This window comes from Parus major, chromosome 2 (assembly GCF_001522545.3).
Source record: "Parus major isolate Abel chromosome 2, Parus_major1.1, whole genome shotgun sequence".
NCBI lineage: Eukaryota > Metazoa > Chordata > Aves > Passeriformes > Paridae > Parus > Parus major.
In genome coordinates this window covers 92709041-92722322 of record NC_031769.1, presented here as the reverse complement: position 1 = coordinate 92722322, position 13282 = coordinate 92709041, and the positions used below count along the sequence as shown (strand labels likewise).

Sequence of the window (13282 nt, the reverse complement as noted above, 5' to 3'; positions counted from 1 at the left end):
ACAGGAACAAACAAATCAAGCCATCTGCACCAATCTCACATGAACAACTTAAATTTGAGATACAAAGGATTTCACAAAGGAAAGAGCCAAGTGTCTGAAGCCATTTTAATATTGGACATTTTTTCTTAACAGCTTTAAGCATCTCCAGCTCTTTTATCCAACATACTACAAGGCATCTTAAAACATTCTGTATTATAGAATGCTATCTGAATGTACCCTCTAGCATCCTCAAAGGATTGCTCCAGTTCAGCATCTGCTTAAAACACTGAGCCTTTCTGCCTGTCTTCCTTTCCCCGTTCCTGCTTGGGGCTAATCAGTCCACTTGTTTTTCCAGAAGAGCAGCAATATGCTTCTCAGAATGCCTTAGATACCGAGAGACCCTTCAGTCCTCAACTACTCATAATTATAGTTCTACCTCTGGTTCACTCATCAATCAAGAAAGCAGAGATCAAGAAAGGCATTCCCTTATTTTCTATCACATCATTCAGCCCAAGAACATTTTTGCAGAATGAAATGATTCATTGAGATTAAATTATGTGCTTATTTTCAGAAATTTCCAATCCATCTTCCCAGAAGCTGTCTGCACATTCCCCCTCTCTTTCATTTGAACAGAAGCCCCCTGCAACAGGCACACAACACTTCTGATTAGGTTTCAGAGTTTGTGCTCCATCTCCAAATTCTTTTTATCTCTCAAAGTGTTGACTCTGCCATTTTTGGCAACTTTTTAACTCAATGGTGATTCTTTTCTGAACTTCTTGCTCCACTCCTGGCCTCTCCTTGGTCCTGTTCTCAGCTTCAGCCTTCCTCAGACTACTCTCCATCTACTTCAGTTTCAGAGGGTCAAAACTTAGCCCCTTACTGACCTTTTTTGGGCTTTCTTCCTCTTTCTTATGGCCCTGTGAACAACATCCACTGCAGTATTGCAACCCACAGAGCTGGGTGTTCACAAACCCCTGGTCTGTGCCTGCTTCCTACTCACAACATACCCTTTCCTCTCTCACTAGCAAAAGCTTCCCTTACTTTGACCAGTAACTGGTGGTCAGTTTGATAATACTTGATTATACCAATCCTGTATTGATTTATTTGCCTGTGCTTTCAATTATCTTGAACTGCTTTACACCACTTGCTGCTCCAGAAACAGTAATTTGTAATAAAATACTGAAGTTTTTTTAATGTGTCAATGCATTCCATTTCATTTGCATTACCCTCTAAACAGTGGGACCGGGCTGGTGTTCCTTACCTGTGAGCTCTCACTGAATCCACTTGTGCTTTGTCTCTGAACACTGAACTGCCCTGAAGTACAGGGTTCTCAAACACAGAGAAAGATAAAGGAGACAGCACAAGTGGAGAAGACTCTGCAATTCAGTGCTTTGTACAGAACTGCTGGCTTAAAAACTGTAGCTTGTACAGAGGATGGGAAATTTGACTTGTCATAAAATCCAACCTTTCCCCCAATAATCCAATGCATTTTATGTAGTAAGAACCTAATGAACAAGTTACCTCTTCCTTTGTTCCAGGTCTTCTGACAGATAAGTTTTTCAAGGACAAATCCCCACCTATGTCAGTTCCTGGTGGAGCTGCTGAGATACACCTGAGGTAGCCCAGCGTGGGAATACAGCAAGGAAGAACAAAACCAAGCACAGGCCTGGTCAGAAACTCCTTGGGCATGAGAAGGAGTGAACAGGGGTGATGCACACCCACTGGAATAACAGGATTTTGTAAGATGCTTCCAAAACTTCATGCATGCTCTGATGCCTCCAGTAGGATAAACCAAGACACCACAAAGCTCCCCAACACACGAGAATGCAGCAACACATTTATTTGGGGATCACCATGAAACCTGCAGGATATCAGTGCCTGAAAATCCCCCTAGTGAGAGATTTGTATCCTACAGTCAACAGCAAACCACTTTTTGCACCTACCAGCAGATGCTGTGTTCTAAGGGATAACGCCCAGCTGTTTTCATAAAAGACTGGTCTTCAATAGGACAGAGGCAGCAATTTATGCTAAAGTTTATCACTAAGGACTTTTAAGAGGTTTTAAAATACAAATCTAGAAACTGTCTTGGCTTTCCAACTGGCTTAGCTTTTTGCAGAATGCACGCATTTATACACAGCATTTCTGACAGAAGGAATTTCGTGAATGCAGCATGGTAGCAATGTAGTGGCTGAAAGTTTCTCCGAGTTGGGCTTTTGGTCAGTGTACAACATTCAGGACACAAAAATACTCTGGTGGTCTTTCACTTCAGCCATAATGAAAGAGATCTTCTACACTTTAGCTAAAATAAACCACACACAAACCAGAGAGAGAGGGAAAGAGAGAGAGAGATGGCAGATACACTGAGAATCTGCAGCGTAGATTATCAAACCCTTTATTGTCTAAGTTACATTAGACTTGCAACACCATAAAAACCTGTTAAGAAGAAGAAACAGTAGATTGGTAGAGGTAGTAGAAAGTCCCTGTAACAGTCATAAAAGGGCTTTACAGGAGTGTGTCATGCCAAAAAAACTTATCACGTTGCTTAAAAGAGCTGATCAAAGCCCATTTGACTAAATAAATAAGAACACAACTCATTTTAAATACTATGGTCTAACTAAAGTAACAAATCAATACAATACAATGATAAAGAAAAAAAATGAGAAATCGTGGGATTCACTTTCCAAAACAGATGGTCCTTAAGGTTGGTTTTCCCCCACCCACTCTTATTTCTTGTTTAATTAAGTGAAAATCTCACTTCTGTGCTATACACAGCATATAATTATTTAAACTAATTTCCCCTACTGTTGTTCTTCATGAAGCTAAATTATGATTGTAAACTTTGCTGATTAGTACCCTGGTAATGGCAGTGACAGCACTAGCTTCTCTGGCAAGGATTCGGGAAGAAAATTCCAGAAAGAAGGTTTTGGCTCTAAATATTAACTCAAATTTTCTAGTTCAGCTTGCCAAAAAGATACAATTAAAAAAAAAAGAGAGAAATTACACTTTTGTGCCATTTTGGGTATAGAAGAGTTTTTAATAACTAAACCACAAACAAATAGGTTAAGCAACTAGCTTTTGTGCATTCCTGAATTGTCACCATTACTTTCTCTCATGGAAAATATGACTCAGAAAAGCAACAAAACAAAAGGAAAAAATAAAACAAAAAAAAAAGTAAATCAAAAACAAAGAGAAAGCTAGTGCAAACCCAAAATGATAATCGTTAAGAAACACAGCAAAATATTTAATTTTTTCTTTTCTTTTTTTTTTCTTTTTTTTTTTTTTGGTGTACAATGGAATGTGTCTATGCGACCTCCCTCAAAATAACTTCACAGAACAGTTAATTACAGTCACTTTTAAGTACTTGCACAGACATTCCTAACTACCCCGAGACTTACAGACAATTCTGGTTTACATCTCGTGTAATAGCATAAGGAAAATCTAGTTTAAAAAAAATAGGTAAGAAAGTTAATTTGCATTGTTGCAAGTGTTGCAAAGTAACAAAACCTGTCAAGTAATTTTAAACAAGTAACAAGTAGTATCCAGCCCAAATTACTGACTAGATCTTCTTAAAAAATCAACCCCCCACCCACCTGTTAGAACTGTTAGAACAGAAAGATCACGTTTTAAGGTTTTTTCTGCTTTTTTTTTTTTTTTTTTTTAACAAATCTTTTGTCAGAAGCCCATTTCTACAAAAACAGCACTATTCCATTACGGTATTAAGTAAACTGTGGTCTCACCTGTATTAAAGGTTAGCATTATTCTGGAGCTTCTCTTTTTAAACTGTAAGCTCACAATCACAGCTTTTTTCTTTTTTTGCTTTTTTTTTTTTTTTTTTTTTTAACAAATCTTTTGTCAGAAGCCCATTTCTACAAAAACAGCACTATTCCATTACGGTATTAAGTAAACTGTGGTCTCACCTGTATTAAAGGTTAGCATCATTTCTGTACATGTAAAATTATTGCTTTTTTGAAAAATATATTTAGCATGCTAGTTGTTTTTTTTTTTTAACTTCATTTCCTGCCTTTACAAAATGTTACAATTAAAAAAAAAAAACAAAACAACAAAACTAGTAAAGCTTTTGCAAAAATTTTCACAGAACATTTTCTTTCAAGGCAGCAGTAACTTTTGATAATGCATAAAATTATATGTGCAAAATCTGAAACTTTCAGAAATATTACCATCACACATAGTGTCACAGCAATAAGAAAAGAAAATATTTATATCTGTGGAATACATTTTTAATTGCTTACACTGCATGGTTTAACAACCTGTTATGTGCCACAACCCCACCTTGAAAACTTGCAGTTAAAGAGTTACTGTAGAAGAGGTATATAAAGCTTTTTTTTTTCTTTTTTTTTCTTTTTCTCTAACACCACCAGTGATCACCAAGTACAAGACATGACACATTTATATGGACATTAACCTGCCACCACAAAAGAAGTTCCTCATCTCTCCAGAAAATCAGTTGGCCCAAGGAGGAGTGGCAGCTGGTCTGCTGAACCAAATGCAGGAGCAGAGAGCACCTTACGGCCCCAGGACTGCCTGAATCCGTTCAGTGACACCTTTTCTCTTCTAAACAGACAGATCAGCGGTGTTAGACAGCTGAATGTTTTATTTTTTCCTTTTTATTTTTCATTAAGTGAAGACTTCCTTTGTGACCAGGTTGAAGAAAGTAGCCCTGTTACAAAAAAAAAAAAAAGGTCCTGAGAGTAAAACACAGAAGCCTGGTTTTTTTCTTAGTGTTCAACTAGCTTTTGTTTTCCAAAGCAGAATAGAAGCTTTTCTCTGGAAGTGTTTCAATTTCCATATTCACATACTATTAATGGTGAGCAGTCAAGAGCAAGAGCACTAGAAATGCAAGTGGTCCCCAAACTGTAATGAAACAAACCATTGCAGAATGACGGTCTTTCTCTTTAGTCCCTTTAATCCTTCATCAAGCATTGCTTTCTCAGCACCGAATGCCACCTTTTCCCTGCACCCCCCCATTCTTCCTCTCTCTGTTGCTGTTTTTGTGGGGTTTTTTTAATTTGCTTTTCAGCATGACAAGCAGTGGCAGTTTCATTAATTAATACTTCTCCAGCCCTCGAATCCACTGCTGTTTTTCAAATGTATCAAATAGTCATCGTGAGCATCAGGGAGGTTTTTGTTACAGTGCTTAACTTCTTCATGCTGTCCAAATCACATAAAGTTTAATTTTTCCAGTGTCTCAAACTTCTCTTGATTAATATAGATGCCTTGTGCCGCCACAGTGCTTGCCAACTCCACTGTTTATTATAAAGGAAATAAGGAACCATGGGACTGATTAGTACGTCAATTTATATATATCTTGTGTAGCATCTTCATTTATTTTAAGATGATTAACAGCGTGGAGGCACCCCCCTCCTGGCAGAGCTCTGCTCCCAGCCTGGCGCAGCGGCTCCGGGTGCGGCGATGGCTGGCAGGGGGATGCTCTGGAGCGCGGGGGGCTGCCGGGGCTCCTCCACCCGGGATCTAGGTTCCCTTCCGGAGATGCAGCGTGTGGGTGACCTCTGCGCTGCCGTGGTCTCTCCCCTGCAAGAAGCACAACACGGGGAAAAGCTCATTCTCCCAGGCATGACCCTCCAGCAAGTTCTGCCGGCATTCGTTACGCTTTATTAGCACCATGTACTTGATCATCTTGACCCACCACGTGAGAACACTTTGGGGGCTTTTTTTTGCTTTTTTTTAACATCTCCACCAAGAGCAGAGAGTGTCAGGCCCATATAAAGCCCCTGATGGACTAGAATAAGAAGTAACAGCATCTGGTGGAGCAGTTTAGAGAAGGCTGAGAACAAGGAGGGAAATAAGAGGCTTCCAAAAAGTGGAAATTATGTGCTAGCCAAAAGGGATTCACAACTAGATCAGTGCTTTAAAAAGGCTGAAGTTTGAGGTCACAGAGGCAGCTAAATGAAGAAAAACCGAATTCTTGTGCAGGTCTGTCAAACGCTAAGGCGGCTTTTTTTCCCCCCTTGTCATCTTCCTTTTATTTTCTTAGACAATTTTCATGAATAATTACCACACTGAAAAAAAAAAATAGCAGGGATATTCTAAAATCAAGTAAAATTAAAGATAACATCATGAATAAGTGGGAGCCTGCAGCTCCCAAGAAAAGCTTTAAAATGACATTTAGAACATCACTGTCGGAACAATGCAGTTTACAATCCTGATCCTAAAACAACATGGCAAGATTAATCTTACATAAATGCATTATCCTTAAGCTAAAGTCTTGATGAAGTGAAACAGACCATTTTAAATTAATGCAACATAAAATACGGCACCCATGTAAAATCCAAGCAAGTTTCAAGCTGTGCCTATGGCAGCCCTCGAAATAGCTAAAGAAAGCCCAGCTCTGGTTGACATAATGTATTAAGTGCATCTCTTTTGTTAATAGATTTAGAAAATTCCTAATTAAACCTGGCCCGAGATTCATGACATTTACCAGTCAAAGTTTGGTTTTAAGTCGGAAAGATTTGCAACAAAATTAAAGAAAAAAAAAGCTGCTGTACAGACCGCAGTATATTTGAAATGTAGGAAACAGTAACTGAATGAGAGATGTGATAAAACTTCCTTAGTTGGATGCTGAATTTCCCGCAGTAAACTAAGAAAGATGCTTTACATTTTTGCGCGGCTGCATCATGCCTGAGAGACACAGCCACAATTCCAGGAGGAGGCATTCATCACTGGAACGCCTCGTATCGAACGGCTCCACGTACACAGGGGAGCGCGGCAGAGCATCGCGGGGCTGGGAGAAGGGAGGGGAGGGAAGGGAAGGGAAAGGGAGGGAAGGGGAGGGCAGGCACCTTGCCCCACTTTTCCTGGGCAGAAACTGAAAAAAGGGATGTAAGTAGGGGTGCTTTTTTGGGATGGACGGCCTGCAAGGCGGTGAAAGTGTGCCCACTGTCACAGACCACACAGCACAAGGGATCCAGGGAAAGGACAATCCATTCTCCCCACACTTGCAACAACAGCGCAGAGGGGATGGAGGTGGTGGGTGGGTGGCTGGGCCCCTCTCAGGCACATCTGTGCTTCCAGTTTCACTGGCAAACAAAACCTGAGCTCTGTGTGCGCCAAAACCCACCCCGGGGCTCACCCTGCTGTACTCACACCGTCCCAAGGTATGGTCGGATTTTGAACCAGCTGATAGAGAGTTGGATTGAATTCTTCCTGAAATAAAAATGTTTTCCCTTTTAAAAAGTAGCCTTTCTTCACTTTCAGAGAAAAACAGCAGATCTTTAAGTTAAACCTAAAGCTTCCACGCCAAAAGCTGCTCTCATAGCAATGTCCAGGGCTTTTCCCCAGTTAACAGGAAAAACCCAGTTTGTGTACATATTAATATGCTGGAGACAGATAAAATTGCACAACACTGAAGTAAACTGCAAGGAGCCCAGATACCACTGCAGTTTCCTAGCAAAGAGCAAGTGTTGGGACAAGAACTACAGTTCCTAATCCTGTCTCTAATGTTCCTAAAGTAACAGACATGCAGTACATGCATATTACTCAGATGCCACTACAGCAGCCTCCATGGTTCCTTGATTGTTTGCATTATAATCTCCATATGTATGAACGAGACAAATTAGGTTGCCATTTATTTGTTCATTATCTATTATTTTGATTAATGGAATTCTTGTTCTCAGAATAACTATTTAAAAATAACATTTGCAATAATGAGGACTGAACTATTAATCATGATCTTTGGAAGAAACTCTGCAAGCAACTGGGGCAAGACATTTCATATGAACAAATGTCATAAATAGGACTTTTAACAGACAGTACTAGAATTCTGAGTGCAAGAAAACCCAAACCAGCCAAACTCAGAAACCAATAGTTTAAATAACTTTCTATTATGGTTTTTTGCCTTTTCCCCTTCTCTGTAAAGTTGCTTTAGGACAAGCAGAGATATAGTATTGCTGGACTATAAAAACATTACAGGTAACAGATGTCCCCAGCTTTTCCCCCAAGCTCCTTTACAACACTCACATACAGACACGTATATAGCATTTTCTTGATGGTTCTTTCCAGTCTTTCTATCCCCCAAGTTCGAGCTATTTACATTTATGCTATTTCAAGCATTGCATGCTGCAAGAAATATTTCAAAATACTTATAGTGGAGAAAAAAAGGGTTTATGGACCTCTTAATGAAGTGTCACACAGTACCCTTGTCACACAGTAGATACAGGACCTACTGCACACCTGTCTTTTAAGTGAATGAGGCCCAAAAACTGTGGTGTCCAGAACTGCTTCACAAAAAAAGGCTGATCACTCCCTTTTGACACGGGGAAAGCTTCAGCCAGAGAATTCAGGATACCGACAGTTTGGGTTTTTTCCCTGGGCTGCAGCTTTTAATTGATTTTCTGTAAATAAAAGGCTGTTCTTCTGAAGAGGGCAAAGGCTGGAGTTTTGGGGGTTTTCCTTGTTTCACTCACACAGAAGATGGAGAATTTGGTGTCTCTGGCTCCAGTGCTGCAAATATGGTTCACACACATATAGACTCAATTAGAGAGAGCTCTCCCTCATTGCTAACCAGGAAATCGTGCCTTTTGAACACCCAATTTCTTGTCCCTTAAAATTTTTAGAGCTTATTGATTTGACACTGATAGAGAATAAACTATATTCCTGGAGTGGGCTGAGTTTTTATACGGCTTTAAAAACACAGAAGGAGAAGTCAAACGCACGGTGTACGCGTTAGAAACTGCTACCACTGCTGTCACCACCGTGAAAAAGCAGGCTCCAGACTGACTCCTGTACCACTGGGAATTGGGCTTCTGGCTGCAGCATCAGGCAGTGCCTCTGAAATGACCCCACGCTTTAGGAGAGCCTTGCTTTGAGACACACGTGCTTGCAGGGCCCCTTCTGAAGGGGAGCCAGCTTTTGTCTTGCCATGTATATGCAATTGGAGTGTGCTCCCCGAATTCATGCCTGCTAAACCGTGTCTCTGGCTGGCTGCTTAAGAGTATTCCAAATTAAGATACATATTCATTGTGGATAAGCAAGTTTAATTATGTATATACTGGGATATTTAGCATTTATAAAAATATTCAGAATATTCAGTATGTTTAATATGGCAGCTTTTCAAGAGAATCTACATGACTTAGCACAGATTGTATTGACTTGGGGTATGTAATGAGCATTTTTTGTCCTTTAGATAAAGAAGAGTAGGAAACATTCCAAAGTTCATGGGAAATTCATTTTATGTAAAAATGTCATTTTGTTGGGTTTTTTTTTTTTAAAGCATTCAGGTAGAAATAAGAAACCATAATAAATATTGTTATGAATGAACATCTCATTTCCTACATTTTATTTATATTTCATTGGTGCTGATAACAAAGGACAAAACACAGCCCAGTGCTAACAGCACTGTGTGTTCCTTTTTACACTCCTATAGGTGACCTCCTTTTCAGGGACGCTGAACACCTGCACCTCCTGTTGGTGGTTCACTATCCTAAAATAGGGCTCTTATTTAGACACCTAAATATAGATTTCAGCTGGTTCATTTTTGAAAAAGCCTGGCTGTAGACCCTATTTTTAACATGCAGAATTAGAATTAATCTGTGATAAAACTGCTATTCAATGTAGCACTGTTGTGAGCTACCATGCTGGGGGATTTTAAAAGCCCTACCTAACATTATTTCCTAAAGGAAACCTTTAGAGATGATCTTCTGGCTGACTAGAGAAGGGAATGGGGGAACCGTGAAATACTAATGTTAATATTTTTACTCTTTAGCAGACTACTCAGGGGAAGATATTTTACCTGTGAGGTGGAAACATTATGTAAAGTGAATCATTTCCACTTGACATCAAAAAAACCCCCTCTTTCCTTCTCAAACTACCGTACATGATAACCATTGTTTCTTGCTCGGAGCATGTGCATGGCACTTCTGTAACTTGAACTGACTTTACACCATAAACTCTCATGAATAGATCTGTCCCCAATTAAGAAATGAAATGAAGACATGGAGTGACAACGTTTAAAGTGGGAAATGGTAATGTTAACGGAGTGCTGCAGGCACCGTTCTCACCGAGAGCTCATTTCTGCGCTTCTGAAGGCCCCTACAGCTGCCTGTGGAAATGAGAGCGCTCCCTCTGTAACGCCCAGGGACTGTGCAGGTGGAGTCTTCTGGGGCAGCACAACGCCTGCCTGCGACCAGAGCCAGCAGACAACTGAATAATCCCACCCGACACAGACGCTGACAAATTGAGACAAAGGCTTGTACTGAGGAGCAAACAAGACAAAAGAAAGGGAACGATCTCCTGCAGAAGTGATCACACTGCTGCACCTTCTGTGGAAGAAATACTGACTGGCACGAGCTGAAGCCATTCAAGAAGCTAACCCCTACTCGGTGTTCTGCTGTATTCAGTGTATTCAGAGATGCTGCAATGTAATCAAATGCTTCAAAGGCAGACTGGCAGATAGAACAAGCTACCTTTGCCATGGATGAAGTTAGTCAATAAATTCTGGCACGACAAGAGTTTGCAAAGACAAGATTTGAAGTTGATTTATCGTGCAGTAATATAACCCAAATGACAAAAAGAGTCCAGATGTGGTCTGAGCTGCCACATTTCTTTCTGAATATAAACAGCCATTCCAGAATTATCTGGAAATGTATTTCCAGCTTTGACCTTATACTGTCTTCTAGAAGAAAGCCCAGATGCCTTCAGAATGTGATCTCAACTACACATAAGAGAAAACCATGAGCATGAAAAGATAAAAGAGCATTTTAGAAGATGCTTAGGTTTACTAAATCTATGTTACTATGAGAACCAAAGAGTAGCTGAGCAAGCTGGCACAGCTGCAGTGTGTCACTCTGTCACATTGACTGTGTCTGTGTCTCTGTCATTCACTCTGTTACTCAGAGAGGTGTTCTTGCACAATTGTATCAGATAAGCATCATAAGGGGGACAGCAGAACTTTGTGGCTACTGTTCCACAAAAGCAAAGGAAACACTGCCCACAACAACAACTGAAGTGCAATGCCATCTTGGAACCTCCATGAGAACTGTTGGCCACTCCTATGGCTTGGTGTCAATTCAGATGCTCCTGTGGTAGAGGCTAGGTTCTCCATGAAGCCTTTGGGCCATAAAGATGCAAGGACACAGAGAAGGTGCCAGGAGTTTTCATGAAGGGTTCAACATATGAACTAGGCAGTGTAGTGGAGCCCAGTGAGAATGTTTACTGGACAAGTAAAATCTAATTCCTAAATTTCACAATGCTGAGAGTAGCATGGAGATGCATTCTCTAAGTATGGCTAAAAACATCTTTAGTAGTTTAGCAACAGGACAGGATAACAGGGGCTGCTATAGTGAAAATTAAACTAAAAACGAGGATGAAAGGAAAAGTGAGTGATGCTGAAGGCAGTTTCACAATGGAAGAGATGCGCCCATGAGAAGATGTGCCCTGAAACAAACCTACTAAGCTGCAAATGGAATGGGAAGGTCCAGGCTTTGGACACTATTCTCCAACAACTTGAGATACACAAAAACAAATTCAGTTTAATGATTTTCTATGTAACAGCTTTGTCATGTATAATTCAGAGCTCTGAGAAGTGTTTGTTACGACAGGAAACTGTATACTAGAAGCAGGAAAGCACACTAACAGAGTCCATGGAAACGAGTGGATGAGAGCTTTTCAAAGGCCTGATACTGGGCATCACGGTACAAATACCCTTCAGAAAAACACAGACTAAACGTTAGTTGTCTTGTGTCAGCAGAAAAGGTGTTAATTGTTAAAGCAAATTTCCAGGAATACCTTATGTACTACCTCACTATTATATGTCAGTGCACATTAGAGTTACCAATCCCACCCAGTCCCCAGTAAGGAGTAACATGTTTATTTAAACACTATCTACCTGCTTTACAATTCACTAACTCTCTATATATCAGATTCTGATAAAATATTCTAAAAATTTAAGAGCTAAAAATTCAGCAATACCCTTTTTATTTATACATGTTATAAAACAGTCAGAGCTTTACTGATGAGTATCACTGCACAATTTTTTCCCAGCTACCACATTAAAAACCAAACACCCAATTAATTGTAAAACATACTTGTTTTGGGGCATCTGCGGAGGTGGTGTGAACTTCAGTACCTCGGAGTCCATTAGACTCAAATACCACTGTGGGAACAAGGGGGCTTGTTAACAGATGAACATTCAAGCTTCGTTAGTGTGTGTACATTATTTGAGACCATTACAGATTAACCACGTTCAAAAAAAGACACCAGCTACTAGCCTGTGGCCGGAAAATACCAATTTACCGTAACACTTACTGTAAGAGAGTGTGCTAATGGCAGCCTAGGGCCACTGCCCTTTTTAATTCAGACTTCAGCACTGAAGAAAGCAATCACTGACAACATTAATTATCAGTGTATGTGTAAAGGGACCCTCTTCTTGCATTACTTACCATTTGGCTTCTGTCATTTTGCATCAGACTGGCTTATGTATGCATCATTCACACTTTTGAGGAGGAACCTGCTACTCTCACTGTCTCATGCAATGCTCAGGAGGGCTCATGACACTGGTGGCTTCAGCCTCCTCCAGCCTCAACTACAGACCGCATCAGGTTAAAAAAGGCTGGTAGGGATTTCCCATTTTAGGGCTGACCAGTCTGAGGAAAAATCTCGTTTCCCACAAAAATGTTCCTGTCACCAGCAACGACGAGGCAAAACAAAGCCTTATGTTGTGCTGAAAGGGGTACTTTGATTTCAATTTGTGCTGGTGGCAACAGAATTCATTAGCATATTCATTTCTGAGTACCCTACTCTCTAATTAAAATAAAACATTTGCAAACAGACTTATCTTAAATGCATTGCAATTTTATGGATTTCGGGCAGGGATCAGGTAAGCAATATTTGGAGAACAAGAGCAATAGTCATAAAAATAAAAAATCTGTCTTAATAGATTTAGGTACTGGAATTACTTAGGTTAACACGGTATGTGAAATGTAATTCTTGGCATTTTGTTAGCTGAATCTGAAAGCAGGCAAGTGGGAAAGGGAGAAAGCAAGAGCGAGTGCGAAAAGATACCTGTGTGGGACCTCTGATGAGTCCTGAGGTGGCTGGGTTGGGTAAAGCATTTTCCACATTCTCTGCAGACACAGTCTCCTTGGCGTGTTTGTGTCCTGAGCATCCCTGTAGTCAGGAGAGAGGGAGGGGAGGAGGGGGGTGGGGTGGGGGTGGAGAGGAGAGAGGAAAGTTGAGAAGAAAACATTATGCCAGAAGAAAACATCATTAGTATGTCTAATGTGTCATTATGTGAGGCTACCTTCAGGCCCTGGATGACAACTGTCAGCCT

The 13282-nt window shown here is 40.4% G+C and overlaps 1 protein-coding gene across 3 annotated transcripts in view; it reads right to left on the bottom strand.

Moving 5' to 3' along the window:
* Nucleotides 1–3818: 3818 nt before the first annotated feature.
* The window catches only part of ZNF516 (zinc finger protein 516), a 100720-nt gene continuing 91256 nt past the window's right edge, over nucleotides 3819–13282 (bottom strand). The window contains exons 4-7 of one of the 3 annotated variants that reach the window (XM_015617195.3): nucleotides 13015–13119; nucleotides 12039–12106; nucleotides 7088–7161; nucleotides 3819–5529 (exon numbers count right to left, since the gene is read on the bottom strand). In XM_015617195.3, coding sequence (XP_015472681.1) covers nucleotides 5337–5529; nucleotides 7088–7161; nucleotides 12039–12106; nucleotides 13015–13119 — 440 coding nt within the window. In that variant the 3' untranslated portion in view covers nucleotides 3819–5336. The remainder of the gene's footprint in view (nucleotides 5530–7087; nucleotides 7162–12038; nucleotides 12107–13014; nucleotides 13120–13282) is intronic. The other 2 variants (XM_015617193.3, XM_015617197.2) reach the window with 2 other exon arrangements.